The sequence below is a fragment of the Acomys russatus genome, chromosome 8 (genome assembly GCF_903995435.1).
Source record: "Acomys russatus chromosome 8, mAcoRus1.1, whole genome shotgun sequence".
Classification (NCBI taxonomy): domain Eukaryota; kingdom Metazoa; phylum Chordata; class Mammalia; order Rodentia; family Muridae; genus Acomys; species Acomys russatus.
The window spans coordinates 2,115,457-2,142,719 of NC_067144.1; the positions used below are offsets into that span (position 1 = coordinate 2,115,457).

General features: G+C 49.9%; 2 protein-coding genes across 3 annotated transcripts; one reads left to right on the forward strand and one right to left on the reverse strand.

The window, feature by feature from the left end:
* Positions 1 to 4,540: 4,540 nt before the first annotated feature.
* Positions 4,541 to 5,236, reverse strand: Vpreb1 (V-set pre-B cell surrogate light chain 1). The gene has a single exon (XM_051150397.1). It carries the CDS (start codon positions 5,048 to 5,050, stop codon positions 4,553 to 4,555), a length of 498 nt encoding a protein of 165 aa, XP_051006354.1. The 5' UTR covers positions 5,051 to 5,236; the 3' UTR covers positions 4,541 to 4,552.
* Positions 5,237 to 11,407: 6,171 nt separating this feature from the next.
* Top3b (DNA topoisomerase III beta) lies at positions 11,408 to 26,618 on the forward strand. 2 transcript variants are annotated; one of them, XM_051150596.1, is made up of 17 exons: positions 11,408 to 11,528; positions 12,533 to 12,664; positions 12,859 to 12,965; positions 14,527 to 14,601; positions 16,278 to 16,474; positions 16,881 to 17,037; positions 17,677 to 17,790; positions 19,139 to 19,229; positions 19,848 to 20,002; positions 20,129 to 20,234; positions 20,784 to 20,930; positions 21,036 to 21,209; positions 22,935 to 23,063; positions 23,526 to 23,675; positions 24,007 to 24,107; positions 24,655 to 24,856; positions 25,645 to 26,618. In XM_051150596.1, the coding sequence occupies exons 1-17, from the start codon at positions 11,459 to 11,461 to the stop codon at positions 26,124 to 26,126; spliced, it is 2,589 nt and encodes an 862-aa protein (XP_051006553.1). In that variant the 5' UTR covers positions 11,408 to 11,458; the 3' UTR covers positions 26,127 to 26,618. The 2 variants fall into 2 exon arrangements, with proteins under 2 accessions (XP_051006553.1, XP_051006554.1); XM_051150597.1 differs by lacking the exon at positions 14,527 to 14,601.
* The last annotated feature ends 645 nt before the right edge of the window (positions 26,619 to 27,263 follow it).

Sequence of the window (27,263 nt, forward strand, 5' to 3'; positions counted from 1 at the left end):
TTCTCCCCGGATTCGGGGACTCACATGAATCCATTGGCTTGCCTTCAGCACTCATTCCCTCACTCGCTGCCTGTCCTGTCACCTAGAGTGTGAAACACACACACACACACACACACACACACACACACACACACACACACACACACACACACACAGGATCCGGCCAGCTGGGAATTTGCAGGCTAGGGTAAGAGTCTTGCTAAATAAAATCGGAGCTGCGAGGCAGGTGCTAACTGTAATTAGGAAAACAGGCCGTTTGCCCACTGGAGGAAGGTAACAACGGAAGAGTGGCCAGGAAATGGTTGCCCAAGGTGGGGTGGGGGGTGAGATTGCTCTGCATCAGTGCAGACAGAGGGAGGATGCAGTCCAGGGACAGGAAGTTCTCCTAGCACCAACAGCTTGAGTGAAGGCTTGGAGGCATCTGAGGAAACCAGGCTCCTGACCAACGGCAGTTAGCTGAGCCCAGCAGAAATGGACAGTGCAGGTGAAAGGGACAGAGAACAAGATTTTCAGAACGGGACCTGGCCAGAGCCAAAGGCTGGACGATGAGGAATCTGAACTCTGTCCCTTCGGTCTGTTCTTTCCATACACCACACGCAGTTGTTGTGGGTCTGAGCCGAGATAAGCCACAATATGTAAAATACATATTGGATTTCAGAGATGGAGTGCCAAAGAAAAAATAATGTTCACATGTGCCTGTTATAATGCTTATTGAAAATATTAGCTGGGCGGTGGTGGCGCATGCCTTTAATCCCAGCACCTGGGAGGCAGAGGCAGGCAGATCGATGTGAGTTCAAGGCCAGCCTGGTCACAAAGGGAGTCCAGGACAGCCAAGGATACAGAGAGGAAACTCTGTCTCCAAAAACAAAAAAAAAAAGAAAAAGAAAAAAAGAAAGAGAAAGTATTATATTTGGAGCATGTTGTGGTAAATAAAGTATATCATTATAAATCATTTCACCTCTTTTTTTTTTTTTTTTTTACTTTTTTTATGCTCAAGGACAATTTTATTAGCATTTAAAGAAAAAAATCAGGGTAGGCAGGCTGTAAATATCAGTAACTGTATAAGGGGGCGAGGTGGAGGGGAGTAGAGTCGAAGAGAGAAAACCATGCTCTTTGCAGTAAGTATGGAGGGTTGGCAAACAGCCACCTAGCAAAAAGGAGGTAGATTCAGAGAAGAGTGGGTTAAAAAAAAAAAAAAAAAGGCCACAGTACTGGAGAAGGCGTGCTTGCATCCTGGCCCGCATCCCAAAGAAAAGACAGAAAAGAAGACGAAGGAAAAGTTCCTCCTTTCCGTGTCAGGACTCAGAGGAGCGGATCTTACTATGTTGCCCAGCTAACCCTCAAATTAACCCTTCTGCCTCAGCCTCCTATGTAGCCGGGACTACAGGTTCGCGCCCACAGGAAGCAGTCAGGGGCAGAGTGAAGGGCCGAGCACAGTGAGTAAAGGTGTTGGCCGCCAAGTCTTAGGATCTGAGTTCAATCCCTCTGGCTCACAGGACGAAAGAAGAGAAGTGATTCACACCAACTGACAGTAAGGCTCTATTGATGAAGTCAGCACCTACACTACTCATTGAATAGAGAAGGCATGGTGTGGAGTTATTAATATTTAATATTGATTCATGTAATTATTAAGGTGGCAATTATCTATCCCTTAACCCGCTATTTTAGAAATAAATAGAAACGGAAAGCTGTTAGGTCTTTAATAAGCCTTAATACACCTGGGGCTGGGTATGCATTAACCCTCTAAGTTATTTTGTCTATTTCCCATGCAAAAACCACATAAAATACTTGCACATCTTCCACTTGGGCTGTTCCTGATCCGTCAGGCCAGTGCTCAGAGTAAGCTGCTTTTGGCCATGTGCTCCTGGTTCATGCTAACCCATGGTGACCTGTTCTTTCTTCTCCTTCCCCTCTCTCTCCCTCACACGGTCCTTCCATAACCTCCCCCCCAAAAAAAAGCCTGCAAACCTAGGCTCCACTTACCTTGTTCCTGCCCAGCCTAGGTGTAGATACTTTCTTTCTTTGCCAATCAGGGACAATTTGGGAGGCAAGGTTTATTTTTTTATTTTTTTTATTTTTTTGGTTTTTTCGAGACAGGGTTTCTCTGTGTAGCCTTGGCCATCCTGGACTCACTTTGTAGACCAGGCTGGTCTCGAACTCACAGCAATCCGCCTGCCTCTGCCTCCCGAGTGCTGGGATTAAAGGCGTGCGCCACCACGCCCGGCTTGGGAGGCAAGGTTTATACCACATGCATTTTGGATATGTGAGAATTTGCTCATAAGGAATTTGGGGAGAAACCAATTAAGATTTGAATACACAGCAGCTCCGTATCAGCCATAACAAAGGCAGGCTGCTGCCTACCCAGGATGGGTACCATTCATGGTGCTGGAAGGCACTCTGCACACTACCAAAAGGGGAGAGGTACACCAACCCACCTACAAACCTTTTAGCCTACAAAAGTGACCTGCCTGCAAGATGTGCTGGTGCAAAATGGGGCACAAAGCTTGTGAGAGTAACCAACCCATAGCTGACTTACGGCCACTATGAGATAGAACCCATGTCCAACACTGCTTGGGTGGCCAAGAATATGGAAATAGATAGGCATGAACCTAGAATAAATACTACTGTTCTGCCAAAGGAATGTAGCAATAAAATAGCTAGTAATGAGATTCTGCTATTTTCATAAACCCCTGCCTTGCTCACCATCACCAGAGAAGCCCTCTCCCGCAGCAGATGGGAACAAATAAATACACAGACCTAAGGCTAGACTCTATATGCAGAGTGAGGAGACTTGGAGCACTCAGCCCTAAAAGGGATGACTGCATCAAATCCCTCCTCCCCTCAGGGCTCAGGGCACTCTGCAGAAGAGAGACAGAAAGAGTGAAAGAGCCAGAGGGGATGGAGGACACCAAGGAACTGAGGTCTCCTGGACACGCGGGGCTGGTGCTCATATATGTATGCAGAGATGTGGCAGCATGCACACAGCCTACATGGTCAGCACCAGCTGGGGCCCTAGAACTGAAAGGAGAAGTAGACACACACACCATCCCTAACCCAGAAGCTACCGCCATTTGATGGCCACTTGCGAATGAGAAATCTGTTTTCTCCAAGGGAGTCTCGCTGGGGAAACAGAGCACTCTTAAAGAGAGGTAATCAGTAGATTACCAAACCACAAACTCAATGGCATCTTAGGAGGGTTTTTTGTCTCATAACTTCAGTCAGGGTGTGTATGTTTGTTCCTTTTGTATATATTTTGGTTTCCAGTTTCTATGGGATTCCTGGGCGTCCCAACTTGTATGTTTCTACATCTCTATGTGTTTCCTGTACTTTTCCTGGGTTATTTTTCTTGTTTGATCGTTTTGTTCTATACCAATTTGTTTGTTTGTTTTTTTATCTTGTTAAGTCTTATTGATATTCCTTAGATACCTTTTTGTTTTCTAAAGCAAGATAGAAAGGGTATGTATCTGAACAGGAAGGAAGGTAGGGGGGAGCTGGGAAGGATAGGGGGAAGGGAACTGTAATCAGAATGTACTGTATGAAAAATCTATTTTCAAAAAAGCTGGGCGTGGTGGTGCACACCTTTAATTCCAGCACTTGGGAAGCAGAAGCAGTGGATCACTGTGAGTTCCAGCCTGGTCTACAAAGTGAGTCCAGGACAGCCAGGACTACACAGAGAAACCCTGTCTCAAAAAATAAAAAAGAAAATAATAAAAGAATTATTTTATGTGTGTGTATGTATGTCTGTGTGTGTGTGTGTGTGTGTGTGTGTGTGTGTGTGTGTGTGTATATATATATATATATATTTTTTTTTTTTTTTTTTAAATGCTGTTTGGCCCATCACTCCTCTGCACAGAAGACAGATGCATCGCTCTCACCCTGGGCCTTCACTGCTATCTGGGGCTGTCATCCCTTACACTGGGGAGCAAGAGCTCTGTTCTGGTAGCAGAGGCCAGGGATGCTACTCAGCACTCACAATGCACAGGACAGGCAGGCCCATGATGGAGGTTTGTCCAGCCCAAAGCATCACTAGTACCAATGAGGGAAACCTGCTCTAGACCTGTCACTTGGCACCTGCTCTCCCGCAAAGTGGAGGCCCAGTGATGGTGTTGGCTGAACTCCTTTACTCTGTGACTGTGGAGACCACAATAGGAGATGGCGCTGTCCTTGACAAGGAGGTCCCCCGCCAAGACGTTTCTGTCATCCACTTGCCCACGATCATAGTGAGTGGGGCTCAGGCAAATGCTGTTCATGGTGCCTGACCAGACTAGTCGGTTTTCAAGGACTTTGACCTAGCCAGTTCTTAAGTTGGTTCTGAGATAACAAACCAGCCAAACCAAACTCAGAAAAACAGCTTTAATTCTGTAATTCAGCATCTGATGGGGCTCAGAGCAACACTGCAACACTAGGAAATGCTGGGTGGCTCCATCTTCTTGGCTGCGCGAAGCCCAGAGCTCTACCCGTCCTCCCTCTATCAGCCTAGCCAAGCCAAGCAAACTCCGTCTTCACTTCAGGGTCTGGATGTCTCCAGAGCCTGGGATCCCGAATCTGTAAGCTACTTTTCTCCTCCCCACTGCCTCTCCATCCCTTTCTCCTTTTCCTCCCTCCGGAGCCCCGCGGCGCAGTAATACACAGCCTCGTCCTCAGGCTGCAGTTCAGAGATGCTCAGATACCCCAGGTTCCCGGCCACGTATTTGGATCCGGAGAAGCGAGGGGGGACCTTAGGACCCTGGTGCTTGTCTAAGTGTGAGAAGTATCTCAGCAGGAACCTGGGAGGGTGGCCCGGCCTCTGCTGGTACCAGTAAATGCTGTAAATGCCGATGTTATGGTTTCTGCTCAGGGTACAGGTGAGGCGGATGGTGGTTCCCAGGGAGGAAGAGGCTGACGGTGGCTGATGCAGCATCGGTTGAGGGCCACAACCTGGGAAGATAGGAACAAGCCCATCACTGAGGCAGAGCACGGCAAGAGAAAAGGCAAGGAGGCTCGGAGCCCCAAAGGTTCCCTTACCTGTGAGCCAGGCCAACAACATGAGCAGGACAGGAGTCCAGACCATGGCTTGAGATCGGCAGCCCCTGCCACGCAGAGCCACTGCTCCTGGGGCCCTGGTCAGCTGGGAAGCGCTCTCCTCCCTCTTTGAGGAGGGGCTCCTTGCACTCCTGGTTCCTACTCACCACCCTCCCAGGCCTTCTGGGCTCTGCAACGTCACTTACCAGAATGGTCTAATGGCAGCCTTTGTGGCTCCAGGTTTGAGCCACAAAGGAAGCATTCCAAGAGGAAACACCTGCTGGAAACCCACGCTTCAGAACCCAGGAGCTGGCTGGTGGGTCATCTCCCTGAGGGAGAGTCACCTCAACTCCCCCGTGAGAAGCTGAGCCCCACGGAAGCAGATTTCCTGTTCACACTTAAATGCCTGGTGAACTGGGCCGAGAGGATACATGCTCCGGGTGGTAAAAACACGTCTTCCTTGGGGTTCTCAGAGAGGGGCCTTCAACCTGAATATTCCCTCCTCAAACAAAGCCAGGTAATGAGACTTCAAAAAAGAAGCTATAGAGAACATAATCTGATCGGCAAAGGGAGGGGCTGAGCTTCAGAATATTGTCACTCGTGCCAGGACGTTACAATGACAATTTAGAGAGAGACACCTGTGCTATCAGACTATGGTCCCCCCAAAATGAAATTTTTTTCCAGGAATCTCCTTCTGGGAGGAAGGGAAAGCTGAAGACTTGGGCAAACCACTGAAAGGAACTTCACTCAGTTCTCGTGATGGATCAGATCACTTTGACAAGGATGGACAAGACCAACCTTGACCGTGAATGTTGACTTAAGCACACCTCTTGCTCTCTCCTGAAACTTAAGCCTCATGTCAGGCCCCAAACAATTGTAGGGGAAGCCATTGGACCTCTCTGGGTATTCCCTCTACCATATATGGGCACATAAATGTAATATTTATTTTATTACATTTTCATTTATTTTGTGTGTACATGGACAGCTTGGCAGCCACTGTCTTTAACTGCTGAGCCATATTTTATATATATATATATATAATCCCAATTGTAATTCCCTTGCTCTTTTCTTTCTGTTCCCCTCCCCACCCCACCCCACCCCACTCTTCTACCCTATTCCCCTCCCCTAGACCTCTGATAGGTAGGGTCCTCCTCCCCCACTATCTGGCCACAGCCTATCAGGTTTCATCTGGATAGCCTGCATCCCCTTCCTCTGTGCTCCCACACCTTGTCTCTTTAATGGATGTACTGAGGGTGTGTGCCCAACCCTGGCTTCTTCAGGCTGTCAGGGACCAGTCTTAATAACACAAGGATGACTTCAAACCAGAAGTTTGAGGCCAGCCTGAGTCAACAGTGAGTTTCAGGCCAGCCTGAGCCACATAATGAGACCATTTGAAAATAAGTAGATAAGAATACTTTTTTGGGCTGGAGAGATGGCTCAGCGGTTAAGAGCACAGCCTGCTCTTCCAAAGGTCCTGAGTTCATTTCCCAGCAACTACATGGTGGTTCACAACCATCTGTGATGTGATGTGATGCCCTCTTCCAGCCTGCAGGGGTATATGCAGCCAGAGCACTGTATAAATAATAAAAAAATAAATCTTTAAAAATAATAATAATAAATAAAGATTTTTTTTAAAGAATACTTTTTTTTTTTTTTTTTTGAGACAGGGTTTCTCTGTGTAGTCTGGGCAGTCCTGGACTCACTTTGTAGACCAGGCTGGCCTTGAACTCACAGCAATCCACCTGTCTCTGCCTCCAGAGTGCTGGGATCATAGGGCCACCATGCCCGGCTCTTTTTTTTAAAGAGTGGGTCTCACTATGTAGCTCTGGCTGTCCTGGAGCTTACCATGTTGTTGAGGCTGGCCTCAAACTCAACGATATCCACCTGTCTCTGCCTCCCAAGTGCTGGGATTATTAAAAATGATATGCTAAAAAAGTCATGAAAATTATTTTAAAACTTCCATAATACTAAAGCTTTAACATTTTTTATACATCATCTTCCAGACACATTAACACAAACAGTACGATCTACAGAATTTTTTATGGTGTTTTCTGTTTTGGTTTTTTTGTTTCTATTTTGTTGTTGTTGTTGTTGTTAGTTTGTTTTGTTGGAATGAAACTCACTATGCAGCCTTCTGATTCCTAGTGTGAGCCACCATCCTGGCTCACACGTTTCTAACACTGAAAGAAGCCTGCTGTCTGAAATGTTTACATTATTTTAATTATTAATAGCATTTGTTTTCCTGTCAGTTTTCAAAATCATAATTACAATCATCACTATTGCAGTCTTCTCTGCATGGTTTTTGGAGGACCCACTCCAGGCTGCTGGAACAATAAACAGTGGAGGCTTGGGGAACCCTGGCTGCACCAAACCGTGCGCAGACAGCAGGGATCCCGGAACTCACCAGCCTCGGAACTTGCAGACAACGAAGCGTCGACGCCGGAGAGCAGATGAGGGGACGCCAAAAGCGGACAGAGCCGGAAGTGGGTTCGCGGGTGGCGACCGGGAGAGCACGGCCGGAGCGAGAGCTGCCGCGGCACAGCGGGTGAGCAGTGGGTTGCTGGCTGCTCAAGGAAGCGGAAGACGCTGGCTTTCCTCAGGCATTTCCGGAATGGTAGCGGGAGCTCAGACCCGGGCGGGGGCGCGGGGGAGGGTCCTTGCCTGGCGCGGCTTTCTCGCCGTCCCGCCCACGCCGTGGGGCCTCTGGGTGGTGTGGGCCCGCGCTAAGTGGGCGACTGTCCTTCTCCACCGAGCTCCCCGCGGCCCCGAGGTGAGATTTCCCGCCACCACCCTGCGCATCTCGGGTAGGGAAACAGGCTCCGGGAGGCCGTGCTGCCCGCCCTGGCTCAGACCCGCGATCCCGAACGTTCCACCTCCTTCCCTCCCAGAGCCTGCTCCTTCTAGAGACCTCGCCTGTTCTCTCTGCTTGACCAAGACAGCGTAGGAGAAAGTTTGGGCGAACCAGCTACTTATGCAAAGGTGAAAGGAAAAAACGGTGACCTCTCCTAATCTGTTTGTCACTCGCGCCTTCGAGAACAGGACGGGGAGAAGCCAGAAAGGCTTGGGTTTGATAGCCCGTTAGGCAAAAAAAAAAAAAAAAAAAAAAAACCCCACAAACAAACACAGTTTGCCAAGGTCCCTTGTCACTAGTCTGAATTGTTATAAACTGCAATTTACTCCGGCTTTTTAAATTAGGCTGGTGAGATGGCTCAGCACTCTCACCACCAAGCTTGACAACCAAATTCCAGGAACCCACATGCTTGAAAGGACAGGGCTGAATCCCACAAGTTGTCCTCTGACCTCCACTTGTGACCTGGAATATTTGTGCACCCATATATGTACACGCACACACAACATAAATTTGTTTAAATTTAAATTTAATTCCTATTTTATAGAGGTGTTGGTAGATAAACCTGCATATGCCAAATACAGAAAAGGAGTTTAAGATCCGTAGGTGCTTAAAAATCACTTAAGTGTTAAATAGTCAGACATTCCATGCTTTGCTGAACCCTTTTGGGGCTTTTCTTCAAGTTAAATCCACTACTACATAAGACACTGACCCAAAAAGAAATGCCCATATTTGCAGTGCTTCCCAAAGGACACAGTTATTGGTGAGATTTGGCAAGATATGGCAAGTTGTCCTTTTACTCTTTTTGCCTCAGTACCTAGCTTGAGCACTTGCTTACCTAACTCCAGAACAGGACGAACTGTAGTCCAAGAGCCTTGACAGACAATACCAAATTTGGTGTGTTATGTAGATTTATGTTAAGTAGTTAAGTCAACTCCAGCACTCAGGAGTTAAAGATAGGAAGATGGAGAGTTCAAGGCCATCCTTGGCTACATAGTGAATTTTTGGCCAGCCTTTGCTATACAAAGCCCAGTCTCAATGACCAATCCCCCCTCACACACAAAAATAAACAACTTAAAATGAAAAGCAGTGTTACTAAGTCAAAGTGTGAGTGTGGTAGATAAGTGATGCTTGTAAGCCGTCAAATGGAAGATGGGCCTTGAGACTAACCACAGTTATGTCTGCAGAAATCTTTCTGAAAGGCAGAAGAGCTCTGAGGCTGAGCACAGCTCCATGCAAGAGCCTGACTTCCAAAGTCAGCACCAAAAAGGAGAGGGGAGTCACCAAACCGGTTCCAGGGTGGTAGGACTGTCTAGTCAGAGCACAGGCAGACACAGGCTCCAGATGGATTTCCTTACAGCCAATGATCTTAAACTTTTCATGCTATTGCCTCTCTTTTAAGTTCCCAAAAAGGGTTGTTGTTTGGGGGCACGGTAGGGGGTGTCAAATAGTTTTAGTGGGAAGAAAAATCATTTTTTCATACATTGGATCATGTTTTTCGCTCCCCTAATTCCTTCCCACCTCTCTACCCACCCAACTTTGTTATTCTTTATTTTTCTCTCTTTAAAAAAAAAAAAATGCAAACACATAGACACACACACACCTATAAAATCAAAATCAAAGTAAATAAAATATCAATAAGACAAAAAAAAATGCCCAAACAAAGCAAAATGAGACTACAGAAAATACTATTAACTTCATTTTGGGCTGGCCAGCTGACTACTCCTGGAGATAGTGCATGCCGTGATGTGTGCTCAGTATGCACGCTGAGACTCTGTTGGAGAAAACTAATTTTTATTTTGCCAGTGGATATCAACTGCAGTCAGCTTCTTGGCTAGGGGTGGAAGCCCATGTCCGCTTTCTTCACTCAGGGCTGGGACTCCATCTGGCTTAATCCTGTGGAAGCCTTGTGCCTGCTGCCATAGTCCCTGTGAGTTCACATGGGTATCAATCCTGTTATGTCTAGAAGATACTTTTCTTAGAGTCATCCATTGCCTCTGGATCTTAAAAATCTTTCTGATTCCTCTTTCACATAGCTCCCTGAGCCCCGAGGAGGGGCATTTGATAAAGACATTCCATTTAGGTCTGAGTCTCTTAGTCTCTGCATATTGTCCAGTTAAGAATCTCTATGTTAGGAGCCGGGCGTGGTGGTGCATGCCTTTAATCCCAGCACTTGGGAGGCAGAGGCAGGCGGATCACTGAGAGTTCAAGGCCAGCCTGGTCTACAAAGGGAGTCTAGGACAGCCAAGGCTACACAGAGAAACCCTGTCTCAAAAAAATAAAAAACAAACAAACAAACGAATCTCAGTGTTAGTCTCCATCTACTGCAAAAGAAGAAGCTTCTCTGACGATAGCTGAGCAAGGCTCTGGTTTAATTGTGTATGAGAATGTTACTAGGAGTCATGTTACCGCTGTGCTCCCATAGCAGAGCAGCAGTATTTGGTTTTGCCGGAGGCCCATCGAATCTCAGGTTCTTGGCCACTTTAGCAGTGTCAGGTATGGCTTCCATCTCGTGGAGTGAGCCTTAAATCCAATCAGAAAGCGATTGGTTACCCCACAACATTTGTGCCACTATTGTACTAATAACTAGCAGATCTCTGGTAGGTTGCAGAGATTGTAGCTGGGAGATGCTGATAATTACTTTCTCCTCTGATAGCATACAGGGTACTTTGCAGTACCATGAGTGCTCGTCAGTAGTGGTGAAACCTCTAGTTAGTCACCAGCTCGGCTTCTCCATGTTCGATGACATGTGTAACGGTTCTCTGCAGTAATAGGACCCTTGGGTTGTGGAGCTCTATTAGTGGTATATAAGGGCTAGATAAACCTTGGGGAAGTGGGAAAGGGGGCGGTGTTTCAGGGTGAGCTTATGTCTTTGGCTGGGGCTCAGGTGCTGGGAATGCTTCATTTGCATGAAGAGTTCCAGTTGTTAGCGGGACGTGACCTTATAAAGAAATAGGAAGTTTTAACTTGAAACCTGGCCACCAGGCTACATGACTACCTCAAGAGTGGCAGAGTGGGCGTCACACAGCTACAGTGCAGGTGCAGGCCCAGAACAGGGAGGGGGCGATTCTTGCTCCACGTTGGCTCCTATGGATGCACGGCTCACCTGCCCACACCAAACCAGTCATCAGCAAATAATTGTGCCTAATTGAGGGCTTCATGGTGTGACCTTGATGCCTGAGTATAGTGTGTTTTATCACGCTTGTCACTGGCTGCTCTATTCTCTGCGGTTCCCTTCCTCTTCCCAACTTGTGGCCCTCTACTTTAATGTCGCCTTCATGAACCAGTGAGTTGTATTAGGTTATTTACAGGATCCTGGACACTTCACCCAGAGCTACAGCACTGATGAAAATGTATCTCCTTCCCTCGGCAGCTGCCAACTGCCTAGGGATACAGGCTGCCTAGAAGAAAGCGTTGCACAGCACACCACTCCTTCCTCTGGCTCGTGCCTTCTTGTTGCCTCTTCACAGAGTCCCCTGAGCACTGGAGGGAGGCAGAGAAATGTAATGTCTTTCCTTCTCTTCAGGAGTCGGCGTTGACAGTCGTGTGGTACTGCTGTCGTCCTGGGTCTGGGTGCAGCAGTCTGGGCCTTGACAGCCTGGAGCAGGGATGAAGACCGTGCTCATGGTAGCAGAAAAGCCGTCCCTGGCACAGTCCATTGCCAAAATCCTCTCCCGAGGTAGGAAGAAACAAACGCCAGGCTGTTTGATTGCTTTAGTCTATAAGCACAGTCATTTATGCTTTTTAGGCATTTCTTTTTCCAAAGTGTGCTCCATAGCTGGTCGGTTCAGCTGGGATCTACAAGCTTTAAGAAGCCCCTCAGTAGCAAACCTCCTATGCTGTCCTCTGCCCCATATGAAGTACCAGGGCTCAAGCCTCCAGGAAAAACAAGGAAATAGAAAGTGCAGTGCTCGCCAGGGTGCTGGACCAGGTAGGGGCATTGGTCTACAGCACAAGAAATGACCAGAAGGAGGCAGGTGAGACTAAGTCTCACCCCTGTCTGCTGGGCCCTTGGTGTGATTACAGTTACATCTCATGTCACTCACAAGCGGCCAGAGACCTCAGAGACAGGAAGGTAGGGGGAGATTTGCCCATTAGGATGGCCTTTGCCACTGAGGTGGTACATGGGAGGTTGTTTCCCTCTGAATTGGAAGAGCACTTGGATGCTAGGTAGCAAACATGTGCCTTGATCTCCCTTTACTAGCAGATGGAGGAGGAAGAGCCCCAAGTTAAGCTGAGAATACACAGTCTAAAGGCCCAGCAGGGTCCAGGAAGGCATCGTCTCCTCTCCAAGTACCAGGAGTGTTCAACTGAGAGACCATGATGTAGGATATAATAATTAGGAGGTTTCTGGTAACCTTAAAATCTAAATAATTGAAGATATAATTCAAATTGAAAAAAGAAAACAGAAATGTGGTGAGAACCCAAGAGTCTCTGCCTCTAGTTCCCAGCCAGAGTGGGACTGATGAGTCTCTGTTAAATTTTTCATAGATGCTTTTGTCCTTAAGCACCATTATATCACCCAGTGCCTAGTCACTTAGTGCCTTCAGGGGGGCTGAGGAATGTTTACCAGCGACCACTCTAGGGAGAGGACTCTTGTCCTCTGAGAGTCAACATGTAGGCTCAAGGACCCACAGCGTCCACTCTGAGCCTCACACTTGTCTGTGTGCTTTGCCTCCCTAGGGAACATGTCATCACACAAAGGGCTGAATGGGGTATGTTCAGTGCACAAGTACACAGGAACCTTTGCTGGCCAACCTGTCCACTTCAAGATGACATCTGTCTGTGGTCATGTGATGACTCTGGATTTTCTGGGTAAGATGGCCATCCTCCCCCTGTCCTCTTGAGAAGAGCACTGTACAGCACTCCCCAGGGAGCAGCTAAGCAATGCACCCATACCCATCCTTGCATGATATTCCCTGCCATACGCCTAGGGTGGCGACAGCTGCAGACGCTGAGCCCTTGTGAGCCATGAAGTGTGACTCTGTCTTCATGAGTGTGCTTTACAGGAAAGTACAACAAGTGGGATAAGGTGGACCCTGCAGAGCTGTTCAGCCAGGCTCCAACAGAGAAAAAGGAGGCTAACCCCAAGCTCAACATGGTCAAGTTTCTGCAGGTGAGCAAGGGAGCATGAGCCGCCCACAGAGCCCCTCCCAGCTCCCCGTGCCATACGTGCCACGGCTCTCATGTCGCACCATTATTTGTGCCTTCTTCCACGTCTTGGACACTGAGGCTTTTGCTGGCGGCCACGGGCCCATCTTTCTTCCCTCTTCCATGAAAACTCTGCTGGCCCACCTGGCACTTTTTGTGCCTGGTTCCCTAACCCAGACATCCTGGACACCAGTTCTGGAGAGCAAACTTTCTGCTTTTATAATGGCTCAGTTGAGAGTTTTTCCCAATTTTAAGATAAATAACGTACATACTATTTAAAAAAAAAAAAGGAAAATAGCCGGGCATGGTGGCACACGCCTTTAATCCCAGCACTCGGGAGGCAGGCAGATCGCTGTGAGTTTGAGGCCAGCCTGGTCTACAAAGTGAGTCCAGGATGGCCAAGGCTACACAGAGAAACCCTGTCTCGAAAAACCAAAAAAAAAAAAAAAAAAAGGAAAATAAAGATAAGTTTAAAGGAAAAAAAAGTATAGTCACATGACCCAAAACAACCACTATGGATACTTAACTCTTTCAGCTCTTGAATGTGTAGGTCGGGGCCGTAAGGTCATATTTTAGGAAAGGAAGAAGCCAGTGAAAGCAGATGAGGCCGAGAGGAAGTAAAGGAGTTGAATACATCAAAGTAAATTAATATATGTTTGAAAATATTAAAAACAAAACCTTCAGCAAACCACTTTAATCTGTTTCCCTCTGGAAATTAAAGCAGTACACACTGTATTTTGTGACCACATAATAAAAGTAAAAATGTTTTTAAAATACCTATTGTACAGCACTCGGGAGACAGAGGCAGATGGATCTCTGTGAGTTCGAGGCCAGCCTGGTCTACAAAGCAAGTCCAGGACAGCCAAGGTTACACAGGGAAACTCTGCCTCAAAAAACAAAACAAACAAACAAAAGACCTATTGTACGGGCTAGAAAGATGGCTCAGTGGGTAAGAGCACTTGCCGCACAAACATAAGAGCCTGAGTTTGGATCTCAGCACCCGTGCTCAGTCTTTGGAGGGCAGAGGTGAGAGGATCGCTGGTGCTTGCTGGCCAACCAAATGCCTCCAAGTTTAGTGAGAAACCCTGTCTTAAAGGGATAAGACAGAGGAGCGGGGGCTGGAGAGATGGCTCAGTGGTTAAGAGCACTAGCTGCTATTCCAGAGGACCCAGGTTCAATTCCCAGCACCCATATGGCAGCTCACACTGTCTGTAAAAAGACGGAGAGTGGTATAGCAAAGTACCCAGCAACACCCTCTGGTCTCTGTCCCACAGGGCTTATCTGCATACCCATGCACCTGCACGCCATGGGCATGCACCACACATGCAGAAGGATAGATCCTACTGTCCTTATGTTTTTGATCTAAAAAGTTGATAGTTCTGAGCCAAAATCTTCCTGAGTGCTGAGACAGCCTCACTGCAGACAGCTTCTCACTCAGCCCAGGCTCATTCCTCCTACTTGGTTCCATCTCCTGTCCCCAGAGGGGACTGTCACAGGGATGATTGTCAACATGTGCTTTGTGACAGGTGGAGGGCAGAGGATGTGACTATGCTGTGCTGTGGCTAGACTGTGACAAGGAAGGCGAGAATATTTGCTTTGAGGTGAGTGTGGAGTCCACTCTGGTTCCCTGTAGACCTTTCTCCCACCGTCCTGATGGGAGTTTGTCACACTCTTCCTGAGGCTAACATAGGGAGTATAGCGGCTCGGAAAATATCTCCCATTCCTCCTCCTTCAGAAAATCTGTAGCTACTCTAAATTCGTGGACCAGGGGCTGGAGAAACGGCTCAGTGACTAAAAGCCCCCGTTGCTCTTACAAAGGCCACAGGGTTACAAGCCTCTGTAGCTCCTAGCTCCAGGTCATTTGACGCCCTCCTCTGACCTTCGAGGGCACTAAGCATGCACATATAGGGCACAGACAGACAGACAAACACTCGTACACATAAAGTGAGTAAGTAAACCTTTTTTGTTGTTTTTGTTTGTTTGTTTTTCAAGACAGGTTTCTCTGTGTAGCCCCAGCTGTCCTGGAACTCACTCTGTAGACCAGGCTGGCCTCAATCTCAGAAGGATCTCCTGCGTCTGCCTCCCAAGTGCTGGGGTTAAAGGCGTGCACCACCACTGGCCGGCCAAAATAATTAAATCTTTAAAAAAAAAAAAAAGTTTAACACATAAACTAGGGCCCACAAGATGGCTCATCAGGTGAAGGTACTTTCCACTAAATCTAACGACCTGAGTTCAGTCCCCAGAGGCCCGCTACGTAGGAAAAAGCCAACTCCAGAAAGGTGTCCTCTGACCTCTGAGTCACACCGTATGCATGCGGTACACATTATGGTTGTGGTCATCGTCATAATTATGTTTGGGTTTGTTTTTAAGCACCATTTTGGGTAGGTCCAAGTGTCAGGATTCTGTGTTTGGCCTGGCTCCATGCTTGTTGCAGACCTTCACTTGCTGAAGTAAATCTCCTTGGATATCTCCTAATATGTTTGAATGTTTTGCCAATGTTATGTATATGTACCATGTATGTATGTGCCTGGTGCCCTCAGAAGTTTAAAAAAAAAAATCAGATTTCCCAGACCTGGAGTTACACATGGTTTTAACCCTGAGTCCTCTGCAAGAGCAGCAAGTGCTCTTAACTCCATTCCATACTGTCCCTTTTCAGATCCCCTCTTCTCTCATTTCACTGGTCTACCTCACAGAAGTAACCCTTAGGAACGCCTTTGCTTCTGGGGCTAGGAACAGTAGCAGCTCCTGAGCCACAGCCTTCCTATAATGGTGCCACTGTATGCCTCAGCTTTTCTGGTGACTTTGCTCCCCCTGCGTAGCCTGAGTGAGTCTCAGTTCCAGGACCTCCTGTGCCTAGCCCCCACCCACCCACCCACAGAGCCTGCTGCCGCCTTCCCTTCTTACTCACTTTTCTCTTTTCCTTTCCTGTCTTTTCTCTACTATCCATCCAAGTTCCCTGCTGTCAGAATGGGGAGGGTTTGGGCCGTGAGGCCGTTGGTGTTGGTACTAGCATCCACTGGTTGGCCTGGGTGCAAGCACAAGAGAAGTGAAAGGGTAGCAGTCAGGTGACAACACCAAGAAAGGGTGTGTTGAGAAACCAGAAAGATAGCAAAATGGCAAGGGCTTTGTGGGGAGATTGAGGTGTCTAGAAGGGCAAAGGGATAGGGGAGAGCCTAGAGGCAGGGGGCGAGGTTAACCCCACAAGGCCAGCCCAGCAGTGGGGGTAAAGAGTGAGAGGCAGGGATGTAGGAATTGACTGCAGTATTCTTCCTCCCAGGTTCTTGATGCCATTCTGCCTGTCATGAATAGTGCCCACAATGGTGAGAAGACAGTGTTCCGGGCCAGGTTCAGTTCCATCACTGACACAGACATCTGTAATGCCATGACCCGCCTGAGTGAGCCAGACCACAATGAGGCACTCTCGGTGGATGCCCGGCAGGAGCTAGACCTGCGCATCGGCTGTGCGTTCACTAGGTGCTGCTCCCTGCCGCCTGCACATACTCGCCCCTCAGCCAGGATGCTGCCTTCCCTAGGGCCCGAGGAGCCTGCATTAGCTACAGAGATGCCCGTTCTTAAAACCCTGAAAAAAATTACGTATTTATCAGATACACATCACACAGATCACGCTTCATAAGCAGATTATTTGCACACACTCATGCTTGGGACAGTGTTCATGGAATGCACTCTGTCCTTGCTCCATTCTGTGCACACACTGTTCTTCCATGGCTTCACACTCCGTCACTTCCTATTGTTGTAGGTGTGCGGCAGCATTGTTGCGTGACCTCAGCATATCCCCCTAGATCCACAAGTCAGGGTTACTTGAAATTTGTCTAAAATGAATTATTCATCAGCTATTTTTTTCTCTTCTCCAACCCTCTAGGTTCCAAACAAAGTATTTCCAGGGAAAATACGGTGATTTAGACAGCTCTCTTATCTCCTTTGGGCCATGTCAGACTCCTACCCTGGGATTCTGTGTGGAAAGACATGATAAAATCCAGTCCTTCAAACCAGAGACCTACTGGGTGCTGCAGGCCAAGGTTCTCATCTTTCTCTCTTGCTGTTCTGTTGCTGTAGGTTTGGGCTGTGGATTCTGAGCGTTTCCCCCATCAGCATGAGGACCTTGTTGCCTCCAGGCTGAGAGCACAGGTGTGAATCACACCACCCAACAGTCGTTGGTTCTGGTGCCCAGGAGGAAGAGGCCCCAGCTTTCATGGGGACAGTGAGGCTGAGCTGCAGTGGGACGCATTGAATAAGTGGGAGTCCGTTTTCTCTGGGGGTGGAGGTGAGGTCAGCTATTGGCATGGTGTCTGCACAGGATGAAGACTGGCTTTCACACATTATTGGTGGTCTTCAGGGCCTTTTTACACCAAAGCCTTCTAAAGCACAACAGGTTTAAAACAGTACAGATTCCTCTGGTTGCCTCCAGGGCTGAGGACTATGTGGGCATGGGAAGGTAATGTGAGTTGCCAGGCCTTGGCAGGCAGGGTAGAGTGAGAGGCACAGCTCTGTCCTTGTGTTCCTGCTGCACCCGCCTTCAGCAGGAGTGTCTGCGCCGTGGGTGGGTGGTAGGAGTAGGGAGGCAGCTTTGGATGCCCAGCTCAGCACATAGGCGATGTTGTCTGTGCACGGACACCAGCCCCCCCTGCGTCAGTGTGCTTCCCTTTGTCTCCCGGCAGGTTCACACCGAGCGAGAGGAGTCTCTGCTTCTCGACTGGGACCGTGTTAGAGTTTTCGACCGGGAGATTGCGCAGATGTTTCTAAATATGACAAAGCTAGAGAAAGAAGCTCGGGTATGCTTTCTATGTCCACATCTGTCACATGTGTCCTGGGTGGGCAAGCCCTAGAAATACATGATCAGAGGAATCACTGTGACCTCGGGCCATGCCTCTCTGCCTTTTGTGAAACACAAATGGCTTCTTGGACAAATAAATGGTTCCTTACAGGTACACTCCTAGTACACGCGTGCCAGTGCAGCAGCTATAGAGCACTGCCTCATGCCAGCCACTCCTGAGCCACTCCCAGCCACTTCCACTGTCTCCCCCAACAGACCCAGGAGCAAGGGCTCCTTTGACAGGGCTCTGTTTTGCACAGATGTTTCTTTTCTGTAGTATCCAAAGCTGCCAGCTGCAGAGGCACCTGTGTGCACATTGGCAAGCTTGCCTGGGGTCACAAAGCTAGAAAGATGCAGGTCTGAGCTCCCACAGTCAGTCAACTTGCACACTTTGGGTGGTGTTTCCTCCTCAGGGCTTTCCTGAATTAGAGTGGTTGCCTCTTAGTGCTTAGAAAGATGGTAGAGCTAGGCCAGGGCAGGGCTGCCCAGGGTAGACCCGGGTCACAGCCATCACAGCCCAGGCCCTGCTGCTGTGACAACTCACCGCCATTGGCCTTCTTCCGGGCCCTCTTCAGTCACATTCTGATTGCCTTTCCAAACTTTGCCTTGGTGCCATTTCGCTCGGGCTCTGCTGGTTCACATGTGAGGCTGTTTCACGTTGGTCACTCTGATATCAGGACCCACTCCAGGGGACCCTAGCTCCAGTGCCACGTGTACTCAAATATCCCCAGTGTCAGTACATGTTTGTTGGTCTGGAATCTGGAATGTGCTGCCCTGGCCAGTCTGAATGAGGGTGGTAAAGGCAGGAGACTGGCTGGTTTGTTTGGATTATATTTGCAGTAGGCAAAACAAAGAGTCAGCTTTTCTATGAGTATGCCATCCCATAGTGGGTCACCAGACAAGCACAGCTCAGAGCTAATTTCAAAATGATAAACACTGAGAAGTTGTGAGATATCCCATAGAAATCATGACTTGCAGCGTCTCTTAAAAAACAGGAAAGTTTTGCAATGCTAGTGGCCCAGTTGGCAGCATGCACAAACGGCCACTAGCAGCCATTTCCCTAACAGCCCACAACAACCCTGGGCTATGTTGACTTCTGTGGGATTTACATCTACACTCCCTCAGGTCTTTACCATTTCCTTCAAGAAAAATAGAATGTATGCCCCCCCCCCTTTCCTGATCCTAAATACTCAATTCTCAGACTGCAGAAAGACCAAAAGAATTAATTCAGACCTTTGTCCACACATTTCAACCCTGTTATGGCCTCTTCATCTTGCCAAATAGCACTTTATTTGTCTTGCCCTCAGGTGGAGGCTACAAGCAGGAAAGAAAAGGCCAAGCAGAGACCACTTGCTCTGAACACTGTGGAGATGCTGCGTGTGGCCAGCTCAGCTCTGGGTATGTAGAAACATTTCTCTGAAGCACGCCCAAACCATTGAGCCGGGTGCAGGAGTATTACAGCCCACACCCAGCCATCAGGCTGTGATGTGTGAGTTTGGGGGGTGGAGGTCTTGAGTCTCATGTGAGCTTCCTTTATCTTGATATTCTAGAATGGGACTCCTCCCAGCACTGCTTCCTCAGCTGTCACAAGAGTTAGGCTGAAAAGTTGGTGGTCCTTGACAGTTGTGTCCTTAAGCGTTACCCTCACGGGCTGGTCCTTGATACAGCATTGCCATCAGATGATCAGTAGCCAAGTGCCAACTCCCAGGCCAGAGTGCAGAAACCAGGGGCTCAGAAGTGAGGTGCAGTCCTAGCAGGCTCAGCTCCCAGAGGCCTAGTTCCAGCTCTGTGGACAGAGTTTAGAGTGTGTCCTCGGCACTGCTACCAGCACTGTACAGTGGTAACATGCAGCAGTGAGCAGTGTTGCCCACTGGGCCACCTTTGCAGGTTTAGGACTTCCGTTTTGGACAGGCAGTACCCACTGAGAACTATCTGTGGGGTAGATAAGAATGCCCCTGGGTGCGCCCTGGCCACCTTCCAGACACCTCAGGCTCCTATGCCTCCTGTTTTGGGCAGGTATGGGACCACAGCACGCCATGCAAATAGCTGAGAGGTTATACACACAGGGCTACATCAGCTACCCACGGACAGAAACCACCCACTACCCTGAGAACTTTGACCTGAAGGGCTCTCTGCGACAGCAGGCCAACCACCCGTACTGGGCAGACTTGGTAAGCAGAGTGGGCCTTGCCCTCCACAGCCCATCAGCTGTGGCCTCTGGGCAGGGTTTGGCCAAACTGAAGACCTGTGGGAGGCAGCCGGCCTGACTTGAGTATGCCTTGCGTCCTCTCCCTCAGGTAAAGCAGCTCTTAGCGGAAGGCATCAACCGCCCACGCAAAGGCCATGATGCTGGTGACCATCCTCCCATCACACCTATGAAGTCAGCTACAGAGGCTGAATTAGGTATTGGGTGTCCCTCTTCCCAGCGTCCTCACACTCCCCAAGCCTCCAGGGTGTGAAGGGCAAGCCGCTACCAGCGTGTGGCACCTAGACAGGGTCGGCCCGTTACCAGGACGGCCGCTCCACAGCCTGCCGTGGCCTATGGACCCTCACCACAAACAGCTAAGACACAAGTGACGTGGTTGCAGCCAGAGAGTCAGCACACAGGCAGCTGTGGTGGGGGGATGAGGCAGAGTAGCAGAGTGCCTACCCAGACCATGTTCCAGAAGGCCTGTAGTGAGGGAGAGCAGTGTCAGTGGAGCCAGGAGTGCGGCAGATGCGCATGTGAAGCAAGAGTTCCACACAGGCCTGTGCTGGACACATCGAGGGGCCGCCCTCGCCTAGGTCTTCTTCCTCCTTCAGGCTTTGAGGCTGGGCATGGCCTTAATGGAATGGCGCTTGCCTGACATGCACTTAAGGCCTACACCCAATCCCTGGCAGCATAACTAAGCATACTTCCTTGGTGCCATGTCAAGGCCCTGTTGGGCGCCTGGTGACACTGAGCCTTTACAGGGGGTGACGCATGGCGACTCTATGAGTACATCACCAGGCACTTCATTGCCACAGTGAGCCATGACTGCAAGTATCTGCAGAGCACTATCTCCTTCAGCATCGGGCCTGAGCACTTCACCTGCGTGGGAAAGACAGTTATCTCCCCAGGTACAGGGGCAAGGGAGTCCCTTTCTTCTCATTTCCACAGGCACTGTGAGATCCCTAGATGGGAGGCCCAAATGGGAACCTCTAGTGGCAGTGCTATCTCTCTAGGCTTCACAGAGATCATGCCTTGGCAGAGTGTGCCCCTGGAAGAGAGTCTGCCCACATGCCAGAAAGGTGACACCTTCACTGTGGGTGAAGTGAAGATGCTGGAGAAACAGACAAGCCCGCCAGACTATCTGACTGAGGCCGAGCTCATCACACTCATGGAGAAGCATGGTATCGGTGGGTACCCACATCTAGGATTTTCATTCTTAGGGCCTGGGCCGAGAGCTGATGCTGGGAAACCTGCCTCTGATCCGCATGCATCTGGCTCAGCATGCGGTAACAGGCGGCCCAGTTTATGGCCATGGATCTAGTCACACTCACTGTGTAAAGCTGTTTACCAGGCCTTATCATCAGGACCTGGCCTTCTATATAATGACTGTGGTACAGCCTTTTACATGGGACTGCTACACACTGACAAGTGCCCACCAGACTCACAGTTAGTCCAGGATTGTGAAGGACTCCTGGGTCAGACCAGCAGCCTCCCCAGTCACACAGCTAGGCAGGCCTGCCCTAGGATTCTGCTCTGGGCCTGCTTCCCCCAGGACCTACGTGCCTAAAGTGAATCCTGGCAGTCACCTTAGCCTGCAGCTGGGGTCCTGTTGTTGGATAGCGCAGTGCTAAGAACCTTTGCCACACTCATGACTCCTAGTAGCCTTACATACTGTCTGGACCCAGTGGGCAGAGTGCTTGTGTGGCCTTCTGAATAGGAACATGAGTAAAGGCAGTGCTGCTGAACAAGGTCCATAGGGCAGTATGAAAAAAGCTTAACTACCTAGACTTAATGACTCATATCTGTAGTCCTAGCATTTAGGAGGCTAAGAAAGGAAGATTGCCACAAGTTCAAGGCCAACCTGGGCTATGGAATGACACTCTGTCTTTAAAAAAAAAAAAAAGTTTTAAAAGAACTGACTATAGCAGCCATCCACGTCCAACTGCCATGGTTGGGACCAATTTCTACCCTTGACTATGAGCCATGGAACCTCTGAAGGCTGTTTAACCCCTAGTGCCAGTGTCTTCCCCTGTAAAACTTGCTCAGAGTACCTATGGGAAGGAAAGTGTTCTTCTGCCATCACTAGCAAGAGTGCAGTCAATGTTAAGTCTCCTTTTCACATCCGCTGGTCAATACCACAGCAGAATGCATTGCCTTCCACTTTGACTTCGCTGCCAAGAAACTTCTGCAGGGTGAAAGAAGCTGCATCCGTGGAGTGGGGAACATGCTATAGAGAGAAGAGACCGTAGGAGAGAGGACCTTGCCTGGCTCCACAGTGGCTTTGTGAGCTCTCTGGTGGCAGCTGGACCCTGGTATCTAGAGGATGGATGTGCCAGTTTCCAGGTGGAAGAGGCCAGGTTGCATTCAACGGGTTCAGGAAATGCTCTCTGACATAACAGAGTCCTTTATCTACTCTGGGCCTCTGCCTTTTAACTATAAAACTAAACTAACTCCGGGCCGGACGTGGTGGCACACGCCTTTAATCCTAGCACTCAGGAGGCAGAGGCAGGGGGATCGCTGTGAGTTCGAGGTCAGCCTGGTCAACAAAGCGAGTCCAGGACAGCCAGGGCTACACAGAGAGACCCTGTCTTGAAAACAAAACAAAACAAAAACACTAAACTCCAGTGAAGGCTGTCCCTGGGTTCACAGGCATGCCGGCACCATGCAGAGGCAGCCCTGCTCTGCTGTGGGAATCTTTCTGCATTGTGGCTTCTGGAGTTATGCAGGAGACAGCAGCCTAGACCCAGTGAGCAAAATAGGCTTTAGTTTGTGACACAACTCTCCTTCCTATGGGTGCTGGGAGGGTCCAAGAAACAGGGTTCCTGTGGCAGGAAATGAAACTAGAGTACGTAGTCCAGAGCATCTAGTTAGGGCAGGCTGAGGAGTACCCAGAGCCGTGCTGTGCGTTCCAGGCACGGATGCCAGCATCCCGGTGCACATCAACAACATCTGCCAGCGCAACTATGTCACTGTGGAGAGTGGCCGCCGGCTCAAGCCCACCAACCTCGGCATCGTCCTGGTGCACGGTTACTACAAGATTGGTGAGTGCAGTCCCGCTAGCCACCTCCTGTAGAGGCTCAGTGCCCTCATGCACTTCCCCAGTCCCCACTGCAGACTATGGGGACTCAGGGAGTTGGTGGGTGAGCAGATTGTCATGGCTTCAAAGGTAAAACAGGTCTTCTGCAAACCAAACCTGGGTTCCTCCTAAGGCACCCACCAGCTCTGCCCACTAAAGTGCCCCCAGTTCTGTGAGAGATGTAGAAGTACAGCACACACGTGGCCATTCTGCACAAGCCTTCTCCACAGACTCTACTGATAGGAAAGCAAGAAAAGCCTGGTGGCAGTATGAGCTGCCCTTGCTGCCTTCAGTTCTGTAGACAAGCAGTCTGGGGCACCCAGGAAGACTGGTTCAGAGCTGGGATGAACAGGACAGATGTTCTTGCCTGCCTGGTGGGGTGGCAAGGTCCTGGATGCCCACAGCAGCATCGCCCACTTGCTCACAGATGCAGAGCTGGTACTGCCCACCATCCGCAGCGCAGTGGAGAAGCAATTGAACCTTATTGCCCAGGGCAAAGCTGACTACCACCAGGTGCTGGGCCACACTCTGGATATCTTCAAGAGAAAGTTCCACTACTTTGTTGATTTTATTGCTGGTAAGACCTGCCTCTTCCCTGCCCCTCATCAGCAGCTGTTCCGACAGGACAGGGCCACCTGAGGCCCACTCCCAGATCTGGCCTCTGAGCCTCTGCAGGTCACAGCAGTGATGCCTCCTCGTTAGCCGTTGTCAGGAGCAGGTTAGTTAAAATCCACATCAGGGATATACAAAGCTGTCGATCAGGGCTGATAGGCACAGTCATACTTGGATCCTTGATCGTGTGTGGTGGCCTCTTCGTCTAGTTCACCCAGTTCCACCAAGCCACTTACTGGAGGGAGGGCTGCCAAAGACCAGGAGGGACGTGACTCCTGTGCCCTGCTTGCTCTCAGGCATGGACGAGTTGATGGAGGTATCCTTTTCACCTCTGGCTGCCACGGGCAAGCCCCTCTCACGCTGTGGGAAGTGCCATCGATTTATGAAGTATATCCAGGTATGTGGAAGTTGAGGGACTGTGGCCACATCTGACCAGAGCATTCTTTCTTGTGCAGACGTCACCTTAAACTTCTGCGTTGTCATTAGTCAAGCAGAAATAATGTTCATTGTCTTACTTGTCACGCAGAATGATTAAAAGGCTTGAATCAGCACCAATAACAACATAAACCACTAGGCCAACACTCAGGCACGCACATGCATGCATGCCACAACATGCACATGGAAGTTAAAGGCAGCTTGTAGGAGTCAATTCCTCCTTCCAGCAAATGGGTTCTAAGGCTTGAACTCAGGCTTAGCAGCACCTTTACCTGACAAACCAGCAGCAGCGCACACTGGGGCTCTGTGAGGGAGGGAAGCCTGGGGAGGTGTGCCAACTGCACCTTATACCAGTGACTGAGAGGCCCTTCCCTGACACTGGCGTCTACATTCTGTGGATCTCTTAGGCAGTCTGCATTACCTATTCAGCATTGTGAAGGAAAGGGCAGTGTGCAAGCGAGTCAGGCCCAGCAGGCCTCATCTCTGTTGTTACTGCTTCCATTCCACAGGCCAAGCCAAGCCGCCTGCACTGCTCCCACTGTGATGAAACCTACACCCTCCCCCAGAATGGTACCATCAAGCTCTACAAGGAGCTGCGGTGCCCGTTGGATGACTTTGAACTGGTCCTATGGTCCTCGGGCTCCCGGGGCAAGAGCTACCCACTGTGCCCCTACTGCTATAATCACCCACCCTTCCGAGACATGAAGAAAGGTGAGTGTGGCATTTGACAGCCCCAGCTTCATATTTAGCAGACACCAGTGGGGTCCCTTACCCATCCATCCCTACCTGTACCCACTGTTACTGAATCAGGGACCTTTGAAAATCCTTGGGCCACTGCTCAGTCACTGGACAGCCTATCTGGCCTAGGTATGCCTGGGTCATAATTGAGCAAGCAGCTTGCTTACTTAGGATCTGGGCAGGGGCCAGCTGTGCCCTTCAGGGCCTGGGCTAAGTGAGAGGCAGGCAGAAAGGAACCTGGCAGACAGGCCTCCTAGGTTCTCAGGCACTGCCATTGTCTCCCTTCGCACTCTCCAGTAGAAAAGAAGAGCGCGTGTTCAGGCTGACCAGAGCATGCCAAGCCTGGAGCCAGGGGGCTCCGTGCCCAGCACTTGTTACCCATGGCATTTGTAAGGGATTCTCATGGGGCTCAGTCTACATTCATGCTAGCAAGATAATGAGGCTCTCTTCCTGGCCCCAGTGGCTCGCAGCATAGCCGGTAAGTGCCAGGTGCTCTGAGGGCAGCCTGGAATAGCCGCTAATAAGCTGCAGAAACAACATGAGGGCCTAGGGGTCAGCTGGGGTCCTCAGAGCGTGAGAACTGAACATTTTAGATAAGCAAAGGAGCCCAAGCCAGCGAACAAGATGCCCCTAAAGCAGTTAAGAGTGCCCTTCTGTTCTGGAGCAAACATCTCGCAACCTGGCATTGAAAGCGGCCGGAGGTGAGGGAAGCAGGGCAGGCTTGCTTTGCTCTGAACTTGGCATCTGACCTCTCGCTTCAGGCATGGGCTGCAATGAATGCACACACCCCACCTGCCAGCACTCACTGAGCATGTTGGGCATTGGCCAGTGCGTCGAATGCAAGAATGGAGTCTTGGTTCTGGACCCCACCTCCGGTCCCAAGTGGAAGGTGGCCTGCAATACATGCAATGTGGTGGCACACTGCTTTGAAAATGCCCACCGAGTACGGGTATCTGCTGACACCTGCAACACCTGCGAGGCTGCTCTGCTTGATGTCGACTTCAACAAAGCCAGGTCCCCCCTTCCTGGCAACGAGACACAGCACACAGGCTGCATCTTCTGTGACCCCGTCTTCCAGGAGCTGGTGGAGCTGAAACACGCGGCCTCCTGCCACCCTATGCACCGAGGTGGTCTTGGAAGGAGGCAGGGCCGTGGGCGGGCGCGGGGCCGGAGACCTCCAGGAAAGCCCAACCCCAGGCGGCCAAAAGACAAGATGTCAGCCCTGGCTGCTTACTTCGTATGACAACCCATCTTGCCCCACTCCAGCCCCAGTCTGATGCAGACACATCATGGTGGTGATCTTTGAGCCACGGAAACCATTAAAATGCTTTTTATTTTGTATTCTCTGGAGGACAAAGCCTGGGGTCTTTTACTGGTGAACCAGGAAACCCATGAGGCTTACCTTTACCCTCTGTCCTGGCCATGTTTAACGTGAACCCACTCTGCCTGCACCATGCCAGGGCCAGCCAGAAAGCCTCCAAGTCTGCGACCATGGGGAGCAGTCGGTCAGTAGCTCACACCAAGTGTGTGCTGCACAGTCAGGTAGCTGCATACAACAAATGGGGCAGTCTAAGGTTAGCAGGAAGATGGACATCGGCAACCCAAAGAAGTCTTGATGAGCCAGGTGGAGCAGACAGAGCCAGAAGTACTCAGCCTGGTTCTCAGTTCCTTGCCCACCACCTGTGCCCTAGTGTCCTCATCCCTAACCCATATTTTTATGGCCGCCACTCAGAAACACCAATCAAGTTTGGCATGTAGAGCCTGTATGTGACTCTGGTGACATGGTGAATCTATTGTGACTCCTTATCATGAGCCTGTACTGCCTCAGAGAGGCAGCTGGGTGCCCCCCTGAAGCTGGTCAGATGCCAAGTTCAAAAAATACTCTAAGCCAGACTGCTCTGTGGTAGCTGGGTGTAGCAATGGGCCGCCTTTCTGACTGCACCCCCTTCCTGTGTTCCCTTCTCCACCCACACAGCATGGGTTCCTGTTTTGGGTGTGATAGAAACTGGCTGCCCTCTGGCCATGCCTTGCTATGTGGTAGCAGGAGCTCAGTGAGATAGCTGCCCAAGACAGCTCTGTAAAACGCTTGCCTGAGAGGCAGCCAACATTCCTCAAAGGAACCTTCCCTCTGCAGTAGGTTCACAGTCACACAAGCCTGGTAGACTCATGAGAAAGCCATAAGGCAACTAGTTATTCATGTAGCAGCCTGTCCACGGAGCCCCACCAGGACTTCCCACCCGAGCCCTGGCAACCATAAAAGAACATATATGCAACAGGGAGAGGTGACGCCTTGGGAAAGCTACTTGGAAGTTGCTGGAATGTGGCACAGAAGCATAAGCTATAGGACAAAAAGGGTACTCAGAGCCTGTCCTCTCCACTC